Source organism: Schistocerca serialis, chromosome 4 (genome assembly GCF_023864345.2).
Source record: "Schistocerca serialis cubense isolate TAMUIC-IGC-003099 chromosome 4, iqSchSeri2.2, whole genome shotgun sequence".
In the NCBI taxonomy this organism is placed as follows: Eukaryota; Metazoa; Arthropoda; class Insecta; order Orthoptera; family Acrididae; genus Schistocerca; species Schistocerca serialis.
Window position 1 is genome coordinate 482,722,962 of NC_064641.1, and position 22,265 is coordinate 482,745,226.

A 22,265-nucleotide genomic window follows, 5' to 3' on the forward strand; every position below is an offset into this window, starting at 1 on the left:
AAGCTTTCCAGAATTTCCTAATCTCTAACATTATCTCATCATCATTCCTCAAGTACTTTAACATGGAAACCACCCTTATATCTGCAGAAAGAAGTGCACTCCACCATCTACAAACTTATTCTGAACTCTTAATCCTACCTAACGACAAAGGCTCCAACACTGTGATTACAAACTGCAGTGACTGCCTGGCGGAGGGACTCCACCAGCTGTCAGGTTTATCCTCCTAAAAACCCTGCAACAGTGGCCCGATTCCAAAAATCCAGCAGCATCTCCAGTCATTCCTCAAAACCTTAGGTTCATCTCAAAACATCCCTGAATCTTTCCTCACCCCTACCACTCCTCACACTCCTACCTTCTACACGCTTCCTAAACTCCATACATCCAATCACCCAAGCACCTCGTTGTGGCCAAATACTGTGCTCCCACAGAAAGAAACTCTGCTCTCAGTGACCAATACCTTCAGTCTACGACCCATAATCTTCCCTCCTATATAAAAAACACCAACCATTTCCTCCACCGACCTTCTACAGTTGCTGCTCCTTTACCAGCTGGCACCCTCCACATCATTGTTGATGCCACGTCCCCCTACGCTATCATCACCAATGCCCATGGCCTTGCCATTACTGAATACTACTATTCCCAAAGTCAGAATGACTCCAAATCTACAACTTCCTTCCTCGTCACCATGACCAACAAATCCTCACCAGCAATTACTTCTCCTTAGATGGCATCAGCTACAGACAAACCCATTGTAAAGGAATGAGCACCCACATGGCACCATCCTATAACAGCCTACTCATGGGCCATCCTTCCCAACCAATTAGAAACCCAAACCCCTCACCTGGTTCATATTTACTGATGACTAGACTTGGCCACTGTTTCTATGTTTCGATACAGTGTATCGATACGTGGAACTGTTTCAGTGTTTCGGAATGGCTGTGGTTTACTGTTTCGAAACAGTGGTGTTTCATTCCGCCCCAGTCTCGGATATCCAGACCAGATTCGATCTCGAGCCAGACACAAAAACTGTATCGTTGTTTCAAAATAAAGCTGTTTCAGTCCTCCTGTGCTTGGAACGGACTGACTGTATCGAAACAGTGATGTTTCATTCCGCTCTGTGTCGGACGAGATTCGGGCTCGGCACAGGTACTGAAATACAACATACCACTTCGTGAAACACTTTCAAGAGTGTCGAAATCGTTTTGACAAGCAATAGCATGAAGCTTAAGATATCCGAAAATAAAGCTTCGTTTCTAGATGACTGTCCTATTCCGAAATGGCGTAATATTTGCTTTATAAACATTAACCAAACAATAAAACAACGCATACTATTCAGATTCAAAATAATAAATATGTGAAAATCATTCAGTTAAATTACACTTTTTTTTTATAACATACATTTCTCTGTTCAAGTACAGTAATCATATTAAGAAACACAAGTAAGCCTAGAACATTTTGAATAAAAAAAAGGCGTAGAGTGACAGTTATTATACATATACATAAATTTAATGTAGGTATAATTGCAAGCAATCTGTTTGACATATCACTGATAGTGTAATGGTGAACGGGAAGGGCTGGGAAGCATGGTGAATTTTTAGTTACGGTTCGAAACACCTTGAAAGACAAAAAATTTTCTGTTATATTTTGTTATTTATTCGAATTATTTGGCATTATTTGTGAGTCTATAGTCACTGTGCCTATTATCCACAATGATTTCCTTTGTGTGCATGGGAATTAGCAAGATGGGTATATTCCCATACTAGCGGAATGTGGGAATCCCGGTACCATATCCGTTGTTTCTGCAGTTCGCTCCCACCTCCAGTTCCGTTCGTGGTGGTTCTTCTGTCTTCAGCTATGGCTGTCCTCAGCCAATTGAAAAGTATGAAAGTCACACGACACAAAAGCAGCGCATTTGCTGCATGAAATACGAAACTGCCAAGACGCCTAAGTGATAGTTTCATACTTTCTGCGATATGATTAGCACTCTCGCACCTCATTTGTGTTTATATGGACATACCTATACAGTAGACATTCAAGATGATAAAATGTCTAGGTTTATTAGATTACAAAACACAAACTGTTTCACTGTTTCGAAACAGCGTATCGAAACATTACATTGTACTGTTTCATTTGTTTCGAAACAGTTACGTGTTTCAGTTTGCCCATCTCTACTGATGACATCTTAGCGAAGTGGACTGTGGGTGAAACACCGTATCTGCATTCCTCCAGCATATCAATACCTTCTTCCCCATTTACTTCACCTGGGCCTCCTCAACCCAACAAACCACCTTCCTTGATGTCCCTCTTACATCAGTACCTTTGTCCATGTCTAACCTACCAACCACCAACAATATCTTCATTCTGACAGCTGCTACCCATTCCATAGCAAGAAGTCCCTTCCATACAGCCTAGCCACCATTGGTCGTCTTATCTGTAGTGACAAGCAGTCCCTTCTCCATATATGCCAAGGGTCTCACTGATGCCTTCACAGACCAAAGTTGCCCTCCCATCCTTGTTCAGAAAAAGATCACACATAACTTGCCTCTCCATTCCCCGACCACTTCCCACATATAAAAGCCCAGCCATGAAGGAGCACTCCTCCCATGACTCAGTACTAACCAAGACTGGAGCAACTAAACCACATTTTCTGTTATGGTTTTGACTACCTCTCATCAAAACCTGAAATGAGGAATATCCTACAGACTATCCTTTTCACCATCTCACTGTGGTATTCTGCCACCCACCAAATCTACACAATATCTTTGTTCATCCCCACTCCACCCCTGCTCTGTGCCTGTTGCCTCATAACTCATACACTCCAACAGACCTATGCAGATGCAAAACCTGTCCCATATGTACTCTCATCATCATCTTCTACCCCAGTCACGTTACAGATATCTCCTATCCCACTAAAGGCAGAGCTACCTGTGAAAGCAGCCATGTGATCTACAAACTTACAAATGCTCCTATGTAATCTATGTGTATCTACTCCCATTGTCCTTTAGGATTTGCTCAATCATGTTAATGAGCTCTGAAAAGAACTGTTTTTGCTATTTAGTTGATATGTCATTGCCAGGAGATCCTATGGATAGTCTGGCTGCCTGTAATCATTGATGCTCAATTAGCACCTCTTGAAGAATGGAAAGGTCGGTGGGAAGCAGTGAAAGATGTGCACCTGCATAACATCTTCTGAGGTGCTAATCTTCCAAGTGGATTCAACTTACCATGCAAGACCTGGTCTACTCTCAACAGAATCCGTACTGGCCATGGAACATGCAGGGATGCTCTCTGTAAGTGGAAGAAGCTACCTGATCCAGCTTGTGACTGCGGGGCTCCATACCAGACTGTTCACCACATTGTCAGTGAATGCAGGATTCGAGCCTATCATGGCGCCAAAGAGGACTTCCTGCTAGCAACTCCAGATGCAGTGTGCTGGATTGAAGGACTGGATATTCAGTTGTAAAGACAAACTTAAGTTTCTTGTGTGTCAATATGTACATATGTATAGGTAATTTAATTTCATGATATGTCTGTATTAGCCATACGCTAAATAAATAATGCTCAATCATGGCCTCAAAGTTTTGGACATGAATGGGAATGTCTTGCACACTTACTGTAAGATTTGGCGACTTGTTCAATAGCTGTATCAATAACTTGCCAGGAAATAAAGGAACCAACAATGCCGTTCATTTTAATGATTTGTACATGAGCTGCATGTAGATCATTCAGAATTGCTTCCTGTTGTGCAGTTATTATGATGAAACAATGCTTGAACACTAAGGAGTCAGCTACTAATGTATACTTAGCTTCTGGTGGCCTGTATCCAGCACATGCTAAGTTCTTTCTTGCTCCACCAGTTGTACAATCCTCCAAAATATTTGTTTTTCCATGTCTCATGAGTCACATGCTCCACATGTGCTGGAAATTTTCTGGCACAATACATATTGATCAAATTCTCATCAGCTATTTCTGCTTTAGCTCTGCTTTTGTTGCTTTTGGTAGTGGCACATGGAAGCAATGGTCTGCCAACCTTTCATGTATGGCTGGCAAAGACTATTGGGCATTCCTGCCTGTTCTTAAGTTCATAGGACAAAACAGTGCCTCATCCTATCTTAATTGGATTTGTTGCTAGCACTAATGAGAGTGCAGGGTCATAACACATCAAAACTAAAAAGATCTGTAAAAAGTGCCTTTCTTAATGAGTGGTTTCTCATTGCTAAGTTTGGAATAAACAAATTTTAATATGTAGCTTTGCCTGAGAATAGTTGTGATTCTTATTTTGCAGTTGTATCATTAAATCCTGATTTGATTCAGTATAATTGTCTCATTGTTATATGCCAGCCTGGAATCAATATATTTTGTGGTAAAGCTGAAGGCCATCAGCAATAATATGTGATTTTCTGTTTTCTTGCCATCAATATGATAGAAACAGCCCGTTCATCATATTCACCTTTTTCATAGAACCACAATGCTACTTTTGCTTCTGTTTCCTTTTGCATATTTATTTTGAAGGGCCAAAACTACTTCATGAGCAGACGAAAAGAGTGGTTCCAGGTTAAAGTCTACTGTGTCAGGAGAATACACTAATTTGCCTGCTACATCACTGAAAACATCTGCGTAATGAGGAAGTAAGTGATTCAAACTTTTCCTAAACAACACTGTGCAGTGGTCAGAAATGAAATTTTGTTAAGAGGAGAATATAATTCAACGAAAGAATCACTGTCCAACACTGTTTCTGCTATCCATTTTTGGCCTACAAGTGTATCTAAGTGCTCTTTCCTTACAGTTTAAGTTTGTGTGTTGTCTCTCCAATTGTGGTGTATACTGGAAGCCATTCAATGCATGGGATTGACAACCCAAATAGCCATCAAATATTTTAACATGGGCTTCTAATGGAAAATTAAGTTTGTTTGAGCATATTGTTTTTTTTCCATTTATTCTGCTACATGAAGCACATGCATCTCATTCCATTTACAGATCACATCCATCATTCTTGATTTATATACTGTATTTCATCAGTTTTGCTGTGTTGTTATTGTTGTGTCTATTAACCCTGCATACTCTGTTCACTACACAAACAATCAAACAACTCGTATTAATGAGTTTTATTAAAACAAGACCAGTGCAAATACTTAACTATGATCTGAGAATTCTTGTAGTCCTTTATAAATGCTCATCCACAAGTGCAATTACACAGTGACTGCTGATCTCTAACTGTGCTACATACACATTGCTAACAATAGAGGTTACAATGCATCAGCTAACGAAGTGGCTAATGTTGAAGCTGCTATTAAAGTGGGCTGCCACCAGTCCAGTGCGACAATTATATTGTCTTCACCTAGGGGCTGCTGGTGTCATGCTGTCATCCTGAAGGGATGTTTGTCAACATGTGATTGGCTGACCTCTTCTCACAGCCTTCTCTTCTCCGTTGTTCCCGACTGGCATACCGGCACTGACTTTATGCTGTAACATTCCTCTCACCCAAAGCAACAGACCATTGTCATATATGGAGCATGACAATGGAGGGGGAGAGGGGGAGGGAGGAAGGCAGGAGCATGCACACTCCAATGGACCGGGAGCTGCGGCTGCAGGGGATGTCAGACTTCCGACCATACTTCACCATCCAGCCTTTGCTCTGTGGGAAACACACCCGGAAAATGCCCAGAAGGGTACACGTCCACCTCTTGAGGCCCATACCAAGATGTAGAAGGCATCGGCCACTGCAGTGTGGGTGGGTCCAGCTCCATTGGTAGGATGAGAGGAGACGGAGGAGGCAAAGGCTCCATCTCCAAGGGGTCATCCCGCAGTGTTGTGATGACACTCTCTGACGTCTCCTGTGGCTTCACTGTCCTTGGGACCCATGAATCTTGGAGAAGAGATACAGACGGATCAGCATGCACATGACAGTGGCGAATTTGATTGTGATGTCGGGCGCCAAGTCAACAAAGGATCTCACCACGTACCCACCGTCTGCTGCAGCTAAAAATCTGAAAAACACAATATCGTATGGCGCGAAGCAATACATACGGTCTTCCTTTGGCACCGGATGCTGAGGAGGGTGAAGCACGTGGAGCAGTATCTGAATGGCAGCAGCCACAAAGCAGTTCCGCCAGCGATGGTCCATCTCATGGACGCGAACGATAGGAGGCGAGAAACACTTGCAATGCTTGATTCCTGGTGTGTGCAGTGCAAAGTTTGGCCATCTGCTGCTTAAAGGTTCTGACAGAACGTTCTGCTTCACCATTTGACTGTGGATGGAATGGTGCACTAGTTAGATACTGTACGCCATTGCATTCACAGAATGTTTGAGATTCATTTGACGTGAACTGAGGGCCATTGTCCAGCACTATGACTTCAGACAAACCTTCAAGGCAAAAAATAGAGGACAAGACCTGCACCGTGCTATGTGACGTTGTGGAGTTCATTGGCGCAGCAAAAGGAAACTTGCTATAAGAGTCTACCACAATCAACCAAAAAATTTTCCAAAAAGGACCTGCAAAGTCTATGTGCACACATTGCCATGTTGATTGTGACTTAGGCGAAGCACAGAATTTTTGTGGTGGAACGACTGATTTTCCACACGTGAGTGACACTGTGACATCATCTGTTCTATTTGGGTGTCCTTACCTTGCCAAGTACAATGTCAATACGCTCACTGTTTCATACGAATAACCTCCAGTGTTCTTGATGAAGTAACTGCAGCACTTCTTTTTGCAAAGCTTTGGGAATCAGCACACGTGTCTGTCCACTGTCATTTTGATCAAGAATCACACCTTGCTGTATAGCGATGTTATGCCAACACGCTGAGTATAGGCATACTATAGAGTTCTTTATGCCATGCTATGAGCAAGGCAAAGATGTGCGAATGTATTTTAGTGAAATGTTCAAATCTGCATCAGCTTCTGTGGCCTGTGCAATTTTCCTATAGTTCAGAGGAAAGGATTGAAACAATGCAGAATCGTGAGCATCGATGTGACAACAAGATGCAGCAGAAGTGTCAAGGTCTGTATCAGGACCAATCAGAAGATGTGAAAGTGCGTCCACATTACCATGTTGAACTGTCGGATGATACACAATCTCATGCTGATATTGAGACAAAAACAACGCCCATCTTTGCAATTTTTGGGCAGTTTGTACAGGAACCACCTTCATTGGATGAAACAAGGAATGCAGTGGCTTGTGATCCATTACTAAGTCAGGTTTTCTGCCATACAAATAGTGGTAGAATTTGGTGACACCATACACAATAGCCAATGCCTCTTTCTCTATTTGTGAATAATTACACTGAGCTTTGGACCACACTTTTGATGTGAAAGCAATAGGCCTGTCTTTATCACCAAATCTGTGCAAAAGCACTGCACTAATTCTGTAAGAGGAAGCGTCAACTTGCAACACAACTGGTTTGTCAGGATCAAAGTGAACAAAGCACTGATCACTGAGCAATGCATCTTTAAGGTTTTGAAAAGCTTCTTGGCACTCATCTGTCCAGACAAAGGGGATATTCTTGCGACATGCAAGCAATGCAATGGAGCTATGGTTTGTGCAGCATTCAGTATGAACTGAATATAATAGTTCATTTTCCCTAAGACTGACTGAATTCTGTGACATTATGAGAAACTGGCAGGTCACATATGGCTAAAAAATGTGACTGAAGAGGATGTACACATGTACAGAATGACATGACCAAGATACTACTGTGGTGTCACCGCCAGACACCACACTTGCTAGGTGGTAGCTTAAATCGGCCGCGGTCCATTTAGTACATGTCGGACCCGCGTGTCGCCACTGTGTGATCGCAGACCTAGCGCCACCACAAGGCAGGTCTCGAGATATGATAGCACTCGCCCCAGTTGTACGGACGACATTGCTAGCGACAATACGGACGAAGCCTTCCTCTCATTTGCCAAGAGACAGTTAGAATAGCCTTCTGCTAAGTCCATGGCTACGACCTAGCAAGGCGCCATTAGCCTTACCTAGTATAAATGTCTCACGAAGAACGTTGTAAACCAACAAAGATTAAAAGTTAAGTATAAAGCAGCTACGTACTTTTCTTGCTACCATTCAATACTATCCTGTTCCAGAATTCACGCCAGTCGGCGTGTGTGTACGCGTGCCTTTCTTTCGGCTCCCTTCTCAATGTGGCGTAGCTAGCTTGTTACGCCACAACAACTACAACTCAGGTTTTAAAAAATCACACTTGTCCAGTTTACACTTTAGTCCTTTAGTGGTATTTGAAGAAATGTGTCCAATCAATTTTTGAAAAGTAGCGACCAGTGCCTAATCTGTCCATGAGATCCTCTGGATGTGGCAATGGACAAGTATCAATCACAGTTTGTGGGTTGACTGTAGGCTTAAAGTCAACACAAAGGTGAATGCAACCTGAAGGTTTGGGAAGCAAAACCAATGGACTTGCTCATTGACTAGCTTGCATGGGCACAATACCTCCGCTATCTTGCAATTCTTGAATTTCAGAAGTCACTTTGTCCTGTAATGCAATGGTATCGGTTCTGGCCCGGCAAAATTTCAGCTGAGCATTGTCTTTCATAGTAATATGTGCAACAAAATTATTAGCCTTGCCTAAACCTTCAGAAAAGAGTTCAGGGAATTCGTTCAGCAAGCTAGCTACACTCTCAGTGAATGCAGTTACTGACAATACATTGTCCTGAATTTGAAAGCCAAACGAATCGAGGGCAAAAATGTTCTCACGATCATGTGATTGCAGCACAGTGAAAGTCACAGTTTGTGTATTCGAGTGATACATGGCAGACAAGGTACATTTTTTGAGAACAGGAATGTCTCGTCCGTTATAAGCCGTCACATGCATGCTAAATTTAGACAGGCATTGGGAGCCTAACAGTTCACGTGTTACGATTCACCAATGTAACAAAGGCACCCATGTCCAACTGAGATTTTACATGTTTTCCACTAAGATGCAAATAAACAAGAAGTTTGTTGGACTGGCATAGCACGGAAGAAACTGTTTGCTTGCTATTTTTGCTAATCCCTGCAGCAGGCTTGGAATACATTGCACTGATTACATGGGCCCTGTGACTAGATTTTTGTGAGTGGGCAAAATTCTTATGTGTGTTCCACTGCATACATATGGATTGTATGTGATCCTTCTTGCCACAAGTGTAACACTGTGCTTGTCTCGACAGGCAATCTTGGCATTTGTGCTGTGAATAGCACCAAGGGTATGACTTAATTTTATTCGCTGATGTAGCCGCCTGTTTAGAGAACTGATTGCGTGGCTTGGTGCACACTTGCTATTTCTGCCTACTGGGACAGTTGTGAGCAAGGGAAGACTCAACCCGACAAATTGGTGGCTGCTCAAATTTATCAGCCGCTACAGTACCTGAATCATACTGATCTACAATTTGTACTATGTGACGAAATGATGGATCTGACTGTTTCAAAATCTGTTCTCTAAGTTTGACATCAGTTACATTGTACACAATTGCATCACGCAACATAACATCTGAATATAAAGCACCACAAGAACATTTGAATTTGCATTTCCTTGTCATATCCTGCAAATCTGTTACCCACTCGCAATAAGTCTGTTCTGACCTTTTCTTGCAAGAAAGGAATTGGTACCAACCTGCCACCACTTTCACTTGTTGGTCAGTGCGATGGAATGTCATGCCTAACGGCCCAGGTTCAATTCCTGGCTGGATTGAAGATTTTCTCCACTCAGGGACTGGGTGTTGTGTTGTCCTTATCATCATCATTTTATCCCAATTGACACGCAAGTCATCAAAGCGGCGTCAACTCGAAAGACTTGTAACAGGCAAACGGTCTACCCGACGTGAGTCCCTAGCAACACGGCATAATAGTTAGTTAGACAACCTACAACCTGATCATAGGGAAGTTCACTTGAAGTGGCATTAAGGAACAATTTCTGAATGAGTCGAAAGACTGCACTTCCTACCGTTGACAAAAGTAATGTAGTTTCACAGTACCTGATACTTTGTGAGCAACGATGTGGGCTTCATGCTGTTGAACAACTTGATCCGTTCCTCTTCTTTTTCTTTAAAGTGGCAAAGGCAGTACGGCACTTGGAGCTACAGTTTTTGCATAATGGTTAGGTGGCTGCACTTGGTTTGTTGCTTCGTTGGCCAGTAACTGCTATACCGTGTTTAGAAGGGTTGCAATCTGCTGTGTCTGTAACTGAAGCATCTGTTTAGCTGCATTGCATCTATTGCTTGCAGCTGCGGTGCCTGAGCAGAGGGTGGGAGAGGTGGGTTGCTCATTTTGGGATAGGCAAATGCAATAAACAGACAATGCAAGCAAGGGAAATAAGCACACAAGCAAAGAAAATTTCTGCAACACCCACCTGAAAACAATGAATAGAAAAAACACTATAAGAGATTCTGTCGAAACATGTAAACACATCTCTGTAAAGGAAAGACAAGTTAGAATTAAGGTGCCAGCAAAACATAAAAGCCCACAGCAAAACAATACAAAACCAATCTGCAGCAGCTGGTGGCTCTGGGTTCGAAATGTTAACAGTTTGTCGCTATGTTCTTGCTCTTTTATCGTTGACACCATGTTATTCGTACATCTCATTGCCATGTTGCTGTGTCTAGGAATCATGCGTACTCGGTTCGCTACATAAACAATCAAACAACTCATATTAATGAGTTTTATTAAAACAAGACAAGTACAAATACTTAACATTGACCTGAGAATTCTTGTAGTCCTTTACACATAATCATCCACAAGTGCAATTACACAGTGACTGCTGATCTCTACCTGTGCTATGTAGAGATTTCTAATGATAGAGGCTACAATGTGTCGGCTAACAAAGTGGCTAATGTTGAAGCTGCTATCGAAGTGGGCTGCCACCAGATGGGTGTGGCACTTATGTCGTCTTCACCTAAGGGCCGGTGCTGTTGCATTGTCATCCTGGAGGGAGGTCGGTCAGCATGCAATTGGCTGACCTCTTCTCACAGCCTTCTCTTCTCCTTTGTTCTCAACTGGCGAGCCAGGGCTGACTGTATGCCATAACATAGTCTGAGGTTAGCCGAATAAGTTCTTCCTGGGGCATTCAACTAATAACAGAGATTTTTCAAATGTCAATACACCTCTTCTTCAACACTCTCTACTACCTCCTGACTTGAGGTCAACATTCGTAGCTGCTATCTCTTGCTTACTGAGTTCAACAGTTCTGGCAACCATAAAAGGGACTACCTTTTCTATAGTGCAACCAGTGCAGGGAGGGGAGCCTATGAGTCAGGGTGATATGAGTGAGTAGTGGTGGTAAGGGGGGAGCTTCCAAGTGGCTCTAGAGAAAGGCATCTGCTAAGTTAACAAATTTTTATTGAATCATCTGCACTCTGTAGTACACTGAGTGAGTGGCTGGCTGGCTCCGAGTTCTGCTGGGCATCTGCTTCAATGCCTCACATTGACGACACGGAATCTCCACCATGTGCTGGCAGACTCATTAGATAAGATGGCAGTGGGCCCTGCGGCATGTACACTTGATGATTCCATATTTTCTGCAGCCCCAGGCGGTGACTTGCCTGCATTATGCTGGAGGAAGGCAATCTCAATGAGGTGCTCAACCTGTGACGGCAGAATATAGCTCATGTTAACAGGAAGCAACCTTCTGCCCCCTGGGAAGCAGTCAAACGTGCTGCTGAGTAGACCTGGGATGGTCTGTGGCGGAGTGGCACTAAGTTTGGGAGAAACTTAGTATGTAGAGGTGCTGCCCTGCTGTGGCCTTGAACTGTTGACCTCTACTGGCATTTCCATGTGGTGACCTCACAGAGCACACCTCTTCATTCTGGTAGAATTGCAAGACTGAGATTAATTTCGTTACAAAAAATCCAGTACTTATAATTGACAGTGAAGTGCTTGTTGTGCATGTTTGCCACTACCAGTCACATATCTTAAAACATCAATGCACTACCAGTGTGGAAATCTGTTTTGCCCCTCACTGCATGTGTCTGTGCAGTAACACTGCCCCCCCCCCTCCCCCCCCTGCTTCAGCAAGCTAACCTGCCTCGCAACTTTGCATCGGCCTTGTTGAATTATTACAGTGACAACATCCTGCACCTGCCTGCAGTCAGTATGGTGTGCTACATTGTCTTATTATCTGGCATATGAGAGAGGCAAGGTCATGGTTTTTCTTTCCTAAACTGAAGATTTGTTTCAATCCTGACCTCTCGTAGAACTTTGCACAAAGATGTCAAGTTCTATGAGAGGTCAAGATTGAAACAAATCTTCAGTTTAGGAAAGAAATTAAACAGCACAATTCTAGCACATTGGATCACCAATCACAGCTGTCAATTATAAATTTTCACCAATCACCAGAAATTTTATTTCCACCAAGTTGTATCTCAGTCCTAGGTAATTGCATTGATGAATTAAAGTCACCCAACCCAGTTGACATAATCTGCCTCTCTGAACACCATGTGACCACTGGTATAGGAACTAGGCCTAAGCACAATGAGAAACTCAGACAGGAGAGTACTGCCAATGTTAGAATAAGGGAAGGTTCTCATAAAAGTATAATTAAAAATGATGTAAATATATTTCATCAAAATATTAGGAGATTAAAGAATAAAATAGATGAGCTTCTGGTTTGTTTAGAAGATTTAGAAGCTGAGGATGAAATAGATATACTATGCCTGTCTGAGCATCACATTGTTACTGATATGGATAAGGTAAATGTAAGTGGATATAAGTTCTCTGCACATGTAATTAGAGAAAATATGGAGAAAGGAGGAATTGCCATATATGTCAAAAGTTATCATTGTGTAAAAAGTATAGAAACAAAAAAGTTTTGTGTAGAGAAACATAGAGGCATGTGCCTGTGAACTTAAATTAAATAAAGGCACATTTATAATTGTAACTGTATATAGGTCCCCATCGGGAAATTTTCATCTATTTCTGAAAAATTTGGACTCCTTGTTGTGCTATCTGTCAGACAGGGGGAAGCAAATTGTTATTTATGGGGACTTCAATGTAGATTCTCTGAAAGAGGGTAATAGGAAAAATGACCTTGAAGTATTACTCAGTTCTTTCAATTTGACACCCGTTATTGATTTTCCTACTCGGGTGGAAAAGGATAGCAGCTCACTGATAGATAACTTCTTTATAGATCAAGATAAGTTTAACCAGATAAATGCTCAGCCTGTTGAGAATGGTCTTTCTGATCATGGTGCACAGCTAGTTACAATATATGACATAGCTCCATTCAGCAGTACTAAACAGTCCTCCAAAGTAGTACGTTCAGTCAACGATTTAACAATTGCAAATTTCAGGGAAAGCCTACAGCAGTTAGACTGGGATGAGGTGTACCGTGAACCTGATACCAATTTAAAATATAATTTATTTCATGACACTTACGTAAATGCATTTGAAAACTGCTTCCCCAAGAAAATAGTTAAATATACTCATAAGAAACAATGTAACAAACCATGGCTTACTAAGGGTATAAAAATATCTTGTAACCGTCTATCTGACAGCAAGAAAGAGTAGTGACCCAGAAACTATCAAACATTATAAAAACTACTGTGCGATATTAAGAAAAGTTATTAAAAAATCCAGAAGTATGTGTATCATGTCTGAAATCAGCAACTCGAATAATAAAATTAAAACAATTTGGAATATTATTAAAAGAGAAACAGGTCAACCAAGAGCACAGGAAGACAGTATTACCATCAAATTGAATGAAAACTTTACGAACAAAATGTTAGAAGTTGAAAATATATTTAATAATCATTTTCTAAATGTTGTGGATATAATAGGATCCAGGAGTTCATTAGAAGATGCTAGGCAGTTAATGGAAGAGGCCATACCTATGCAATTTGATACAATTGAAATCTCACCCACTTCTCCCTCTGAAATTAGGAAAATAATAAACTTGCTTAAAAGCAAAAACTCACATGGAATTGATGGCATTTCCAGCAAAATACTAAAAGCTTGTTCTCAACAGATAAGTAATATTCTCAGCCACCTGAGTAATAGCTCTCTGGAACAGGGCATTTTCCCTGATAGACTGAAATATGCTATTGTTATACCTTTGCATAAAAAAGGGGATAGATCTGATGTCAACAATTACCGTCCAAACTTCCTTCTAACAGCTTTATCCAAAATTTTTGAGAAAGTAATGTATTCAAGAGTAGCTTCGCATATCTGTAAAAATGAAGTACTAACAAAATGTCAGTTTGGTTTCCAGAAAGGTTTTTCAACAGAAAATGCCATATATGCTTTCACCAATCAAATTTTGAATGATCTGAACAAGCGAACACCACCCATTGGGATTTTTTGTGATCTCTCAAAGGCTTTTGATTGTGTAAATCATGAAATTCTGCTAGACAAGCTCAAGTATTGTGGCATGAGTGGGACAGTGCACAAATGGTTTAATTCGTATCTAATTGGAAGAGCGCAGAAAGTTGAAATAAGCAGTTCTCATAATATGCAAAGATCAGCACATTCCTCAAACTGGGGAACTATCAAGAATGGGGTTCCACAAGGGTCGGTCTTGGGCCCTTTGTTGGTCTTAATATATATTAATGACTTACCATTCTATATTCATGAAGAGGCAAAGTTAGATCTCTTTGCTGATGATACAAGTATAGTAAGCACACCTGACAAACAAGAATTAACTGATGAAATTGTCAATAATGTCTTTCAGAAAATTACTAAGTGGTTCCTTGTAAACGGACTTTCACTGAATTTTGATAAGACACAGTACATACAGTTCCGTACAGTAAATGGTATGACGCCATTAATAAATATAGACCTTAATTAGAAGCATATAGCTAAGGTAGAATATTCAAAATTTTTAGGTGTGTCCATTGATGAGAGATTAAATTGGAACACACACATTGATGATCTGCTGAAACGTTTGAGTTCAGCTACTTATGTAATAAGGGTCATTGCAAATTTTGGTGATAAACATCTTAGTAAATTAGCTTACTACACCTATTTTCACTCATTGCTTGCATATGGCATCATATTTTAGGGTAATTCATCACTGAGGAATAAAGTATTTATTGCACAAATGCCTGTAATCAGAATAATAGCTGGAGTCCACCCAAGATCATCCTGCATACATTTATTTAAGGATCTAGGGATATTCACAGTAGCTTCTCAGTATATATACTCTCTTATGAAATTTGTTGTCAACAACCAAACCCAATTCAAAAGTAATAGCAGTGTGCATAACTACAATACTAGGAGAAAGGATGATCTTCACTATTCAAGATTAAATCTAACTTTGGCACAGAAAGGGGTGAATTATACTGCCACTAAAGTCTTTGGTCACTTACCAAATAGTATCAAAAGTCTGACAGATAACCAACAAGTATTGAAGAAGAAATTAAAAGAATTACTGCTTCTACTCCATAGAGGAATTTTTAGATATAAATTAAGAAAAAAAGGAAAAAATATATATAAAAAAATAAAAAAACAAAAATATAAAAAGTTGTTATATTAACTTAATTATGTTGTTAAATTAACTTAATTATGTCATGTATTCGAAAATTTGACTCGTTCCACATCATTACGAAATATCGTATTCATGATCCATGGAACTAGTATTAATCTAATCTAATCTACCACAACTGCCATAGAGACTACATTCAGGAATCAGTCATTCTTTTGTCCAAATCTTTTTCTGTTCAATCCCTCGATGTGCAGGCACAATTTGATGACCTCCTCAGTTGTTGTGACTGCCTTTATTAGGAGAGCATTTGGATTCGCTATGTGGCATAGGACCAAAACATTCTGTATGTAAGACTGTGTTGTTTACATGTGACCCTGGGCCCTGTTCTTCAATTGTTTTTCCACTAACTGCATTTGTTGCTAGTTGACACCAAGTGGTTTCCTCAGTTCGGGTGGAATTCATCCCGGCTAACAAGTTTCTCTTCACTGTTCTCAAACCACAGCTGAGCAACACTACCCAAGTGAAAGTACACATATGCCCCACACACCGTGTCAGCCCACCTGTTGTATTTAGAGACTCAGTCAAATCCTTTGAGCCATTTTGTCTGGTCCTGACCAGTGTCTCTGAAAAAGCTGATGAATGTCTGACTTGTAGCTGACTTAATGCTGTTTTGAAACACAATGGTTTTTAGTTGGAGCAACATACTGCTTATATTCCAGTTCCTGTCTGTGTAGGCAATGGCTTTTATGTTGCCATATTCGAGCCACAATGACATCCATGTTTTGAAGCGACCTACCTCCTCACCAGACAATGTTATGTCGTAACCATAATCGAGACCAAGCCCAAAAGCAGGGTTGCCAAAGATGTCCAACGCCCAGAACTGGAAGCAAGTTTAAAGGTGCATCCACACAATACCTTTTTTCTGTTCAATTTTGTGCAGGCACATAAATTTCCAACAGTGCATGTATGCATGCGCATTTGTGCATGCATAATTTCCTGGAAATAGAAGCCATGCATTTAGCACAATGCTTCCCACCTTCATTGAGAATCCTTGCGCTTCTTGGTGGGCAACAGGCAGCTGGGGTCCATGAGTGTTTCATTGTGTAGTTTGTTGAGGTTATGTGGTGAAGCCATTATTTACAATCATATCTGTTGACTGCAAAGGAAGCACACATGATTTTATAAATGATTACAGACAAAGAAAAGCCATATGGAATGCAGTTTCTAACTATTATTTGAATAAAAATTTAAGATGTAGTGCCCTGAGTATCAGGTATTAGGTAAAAGGTCTTCGATCATCTTTCTGTACAGAGTACAATACCGAAGATTGGAAATCAGATAACAGAGATGAATAATCCAGAAATTTATGAAAAGTGTGTATGAAAGCTGCTATGGTGACTTATGGCACAATAACCAAGGAGTTTGACACCTTAAGAAAAGTAATGATGGGACATGTGTAGCACTTCAACAAACTACTATAAATAGAAATAAAGGACATTGCTGATGCCAAAAAATACAAGCTGAAAAACACCACTTCCATTCCAGTGGATTTTGGCATCTATGAAATTCCCAAGTTTGTTGAGTTTGAAGTATGTTAATCTACATGTAATTTTTCATGATTAAAGTTGTGTAAATAACTTTCTTAAGATATAAAATACAAATGACACTTTGAAAGTTAGTTAACCTTCACTTAATAACCAAGAACCTCTCTGCAGTATTTCACAGTTTCAGAAATAATCACTGGAGTGCTTTGTTTTCAAATGGGAAATAAATAGTTCAAACTGGTATATAAGTTGCCAGTTATTAGCTAATGAAATGTTATTTCCATTCTTAATCACAAAAGTGTTCCAAGCAAAATCTAAAATCTTACTGTGCCCTCCAGAATTTTTGCAAACAAAACATTGTCATCACTTTGTATTTCACGTATAACATTAAATATTCCAGATTATCAAACATTAAGAACATAAGAAATTCTGGGAACCTTCCTGTAATCATAAATATTAAATAACAAATAACTACTAGTCGTTGAGTTTGAACTGGCGACCTGCGGAACACCATTCAGTGATGCACGACTCAGCAATGCTAATTGCTATACCACATTGCATGCAGCACTGCTCGCAGGAAAATTGTCTTCCAGATCATTACTATACATAACATACAGCAAGGGTCTTAAAACACTTCCCTAAGGAATGCCTTAAGTTGCTTCTACTTCTGTCAAGGATAACATGCTGTGTTCTACCAACCAATAAATCCATCACCCAATAACAAGTTTAGTCCGATAGCCTGTATAGATGTATTTTCATTAATAAGTGTTCGAATTACACAGAGTCAAATGATATACTGCATCTACATGACTGCTTTCAGATGTCAAGTGAGAAAAGCAAAAGTTGGTTTTTGCAAGACCGATATCTTTGGAATACATGACAGCTAGCAAGAAGGAGTTCATTCTTGTCGAGACATGCCTAGCATTCAACTCAAAAACAAGGGTCATAATTAGTTATGGGAACAATGCTGCAGACTGTGTACCTTGTTGGAATACTATGAGCTAGGCTGATCTTCTCGTCCCTTTCTGTACTGCTGGAAAGATCAAGTATGACATCAGAGCCTGTACTACAGGTGTCATTTGTTTCAATATGCCCACAACATGCAGCTGGTTGCATCCTGCTCTTTCAATAGGTGTTGGAACTGCCTCTTCAACATGTTAAATGAGACTTCTAGGCATAATGAATGAGTGCACAAAATAACCGTTCTTATCCTTTGCTGCCATTTTCCTACTTGGTACCACCTGAAAACTCTCTTATTTAGATATATAATTAAGTCATCTCTATGAGCTATTGTACAATGTTATTTGCTCAAATATGTTATGTATGAACTCAATGGTTAGCATTAACTCTGTGATCATTACATAGACAGTTTTTTCTAGTGAATTTTAATTACTTCAAGCAGTGGCTTGGGCTTATTCTTATGAATTCAGTGAGAATACAGACATATTGTCACAAATTGTAGAATAGATCCACACAATCACAAATTTAGATGCAACAATACTAGTACCTGCAGCCATTGTCAAAGTTGCAATTACAAAAGTTGGATTTTCCAGCATTTATCATTCAAGGACACACTAAAAAGCACTTCAAATGTCAGTTGCTAAAATGTTGCTGCAATGTTTGCTGAAAAATAATCACTGTCCACCACTGTACAAATGAAGCCTGTATGGTAGAATATGTCTCACCAAACTACGCAACAGTCATGGGTTATATGAATACTTCAAATGGGTCTTGTGGCTAAGAAAATTTCCAAATGAAATGCGTGCTAATTGTGCTCAGGTTCATATGGGTCTTATTGTATTGGTACAATCTACAGAACAGATCCACACCTTATAAAAATTTTGCAAAACTGATGAAACACACTAAATAAATCAAGACTGATGGAAGGAATTTGTAAATAGAATGAGATACATGTACTTCATTTAGCAGAAGAAATTAAAAACAAATTACACGTTCAAACAAACCTATTTCCTCCTTACAAGCTCTCATCAAAAAATTTGTTGGGTTTTTCTGGTCCTCAATCCCATGCATTGAATTGCTTCCAGTACACACCACAATTGGAGAGACAATACACAAACTTAAACTGTGAGGAAAGTGTATTTTGACACACTCCTAGGATAAAAATAAATGGATAGCAGAAACAGTGATGGACAATGTTTTTTTAATAATTTATTTTCTGCTCCTAACAAAATTTCATTTTTGACCACTGCACAGTCTTGTTTATCCGGAAACCTGGAACACTTACTCCCTCTTACACAGATGTTTTCAGAGATGTAGCAGGCAAATTAGTGTGTTCTCCTGACAGAGCAGAATTTAACCTGGAGTTACATCACTCTTTTCATCTGCCCATGAAGTAGCTTTAGCCCTTCAAAATAAATAAGCAAATGGAAATTGAAGCAAAAGTAGCATCATGGTTCTGTGAAAAAATTGAATACAAAGAATGGGCTTTTTCTACCATATTGTTGGCAAGAAAACAAAACAATTATGTAGTATTGGTAACTACAACCTGACTTTAAATCCCCCCCGTCATTAATGAACATTCTCCTCGAAAATCTGAACATTTGTTCAGCTACATAGAAAAGCTAACATTTTTTGCCATCTAATTAGATGGCTACTCACATCTACATCTGAACAAAGAATTTTGAGGAAACCATTTCACACGGTATTTCTATTGCATTGGAATGTCTTCACTGGAATTTAGTTGTATGCAAAGATATTTGACAATCTAATGCTAATTCTTAATAAGACATTAGAAATACTGTGATCACATGGTCTTCAGCTCAACCACAAAATATATTAAACAAATATTCACAAAATATATTGATTTCAGTGGCATATAACAATCAAATGACTAAACTGAAGCAAATCAGGATTTGATGATACACCACAAAATAAGAATTACAACTATTCAGAGGCAAAGCTAGATATTACACTTCATTCCAAACTTAGCTACAAGAAGCCACCCATTAAGAAACGCACTTCTTGTAGAATCTTTTACATGGACTAGCAACAAATGTACTTAAGGCAGGATTAGGCACTGTTTTGTTATATGAACTTACGAATGGCCAGGAATGCTCAATAGCATTCGCCAGCCATACATCAAAGGTTACTGAATAACAACACCCTAGATCGACAAGCATTAGCAATTTGCTGTAGGGCCTATAAAAATCCTTCTATTACTTATATGCACATAATTTTAGATTGGTAGTTGACCATAAGCCTCTTGCATAAATTTTGCTTCTGTAGAAATAATTACCTGTACTAGGCATTAATCTCATGGCGAACTGTTCTGATTATCACTGTAATTTCAACTTTGATGTCGAATTCAAACCAACGAAGTATGACACAAATGCAGACCTTTGCTTCCATGTGCCACTACCAAAAACAACAAAAGCAGAGCTGAAGCACAAATAGCTGATGAGAATGTGATCAATATGTACTGTATCAGATAAGTGCCAGTACAAGCAGGTCAAGTGTTTCGTAAGACACAGAAACAACCAGATTTTGGGACTGTACAACTGCTTGAGGCAAGAAAGCACTTAGCTTCTGGTGGCTTGTATCCAGCACATTCTAAGTATACATTAGTAGCTGACTGCTTTGTCATCACAATAACTGCACACCAGAAAGCAATTCTGAATGATCTATATGCAGCTCATGTACATATCATTAAAATGAAGTGCACTGCTTGTTCCTTTATTTACATTACAAGTAAATTTAAATAAATTTCTCGAGCCATTCAGAAAAAATGCCGCAGACTAGAATGAGATAATCACCAGCACAGTTGTTCCTTGGGCACAGTGTACGTGTAACAATAGACCTAGTACAATCTACTGACATGCATACAAAGATAATGGAAAAACAGCATAACACATTCACGATTCATTCCGAGAATATTAACCTATGCTAGTATTCTATTTTCTCTCGATCAATCCACAAACAGGTAAAAGTATCAGAGGCAGACCCATCATAAGATTAGGTGAGGTTTATTATGAAAGCTGCAGGTCAAGAGACATATTGATCAATCCCACTGTTACAATGAATGCAGTGGGGAATTGCATCCTTAGACCATCATATTCCATGTGAAGGATGAGCCACATAGAGTTGATTTTTATGGCAACAACTGAAAATCAACTTCAACAACATTACAGACAACATCATCAGAGTTGATTTTTATGGCAACACCTGTAAATCAACTTCAGCTTGTGGGCTTTGCTTGTGTGTTTTGTCTATTTTTGACAAAGGCCTTCTTGGCCAAAAACTTATTGTGTGATGGTCTTTTTGTTGTGCCTATCTGTGACTCAGCATCTCCACTATATGGTGAGTAACAACTATCCTTTTCATAATATTGTTACATTCCATCCTGGATTTTCCATTGTTTGATCAAAATTCAAATAACGTCATCAAGGACTTCATTTTGATTGTGATGAAGCCTTGCAAGCTGAGGTGAGGCTGTGGCTCCATCAACAAAGTCAACATTATACAGTGATGGTATCAACAAACTGGTCTCTCATTGGGAGAAATGTGTTTATTACATGGGTGAGTTCATTCCTGCTTCTCTCATTAATTCCCTGTACATCTTCTTATAATGTTAACGACTATCAAAATTCCCTGTTTGTTTGAGATCCCTTAGTGTAGTGTGGAGTTCCATTACTCTGATAATCCACTACCTATGTCGACTACTTCCTCTGACAGGGGTCAGGCTACATGAAACTTATTCTTCAGAGTACTACAAAATCCTTCATACATCTAATTTGTGTCTTGTCCCTAGATAGTTTCAGTCCAGTTTTTTGTCCTCTTTGTAATTTTTAAAGATGCTCATATTTTGTTGACTAATAATGCTAACTTCTCCCTTATCCTGCCTTGTTTCCATCTTAAAGCTCTTACTTTTGTAGCTATAGCACTGTAATCTAGGATGATCAGAGATTGCTATTTGCAGGACTTCTGCTACACAATCACTATCAACAGTATTGGAGATAATGTTTCAATAATTTTACAGCACTGATTACTCACTCTCATAGGTGTTTTTATTATTATTTTCAACTTACACTGTAGTAATGCTTCTGTACACTCTTGTTTCGATTTTGATTCTTTATCTGTGTTGTGTTCTCCAAACATTACAATATTTTTCATTTCAAACTTCACTAACAGTTTTGTTAGTTTTACTAGCAATGTTGCAATGCTGTTTCTAGGAGATCTGCAAATGCAGACATTCCTTAATTCTTTGTCAATTATTTCAGAAATAATCCAGTGTCTTTCTTTGCATGCTGGAAGTTAATATAGCCTATTTACAATACCCTGTACCTTGCAGACCATCAGATTTC

The 22,265-nt window shown here is 39.6% G+C and overlaps 1 protein-coding gene across 2 annotated transcripts in view; it reads right to left on the bottom strand.

Moving 5' to 3' along the window:
- The window catches only part of LOC126475174 (dynein axonemal assembly factor 11), a 228,481-nt gene that overhangs the window by 200,330 nt on the left and 5,886 nt on the right, over nucleotides 1-22,265 (bottom strand). The window contains exon 2 of one of the 2 annotated variants that reach the window (XM_050102805.1): nucleotides 16,437-16,556. The exons of the other annotated variant lie outside the window; for it this stretch is intronic. Coding sequence (XP_049958762.1) covers nucleotides 16,437-16,500 — 64 coding nt within the window. The 5' untranslated portion in view covers nucleotides 16,501-16,556. The remainder of the gene's footprint in view (nucleotides 1-16,436; nucleotides 16,557-22,265) is intronic. 2 annotated transcript variants of the gene reach the window in all.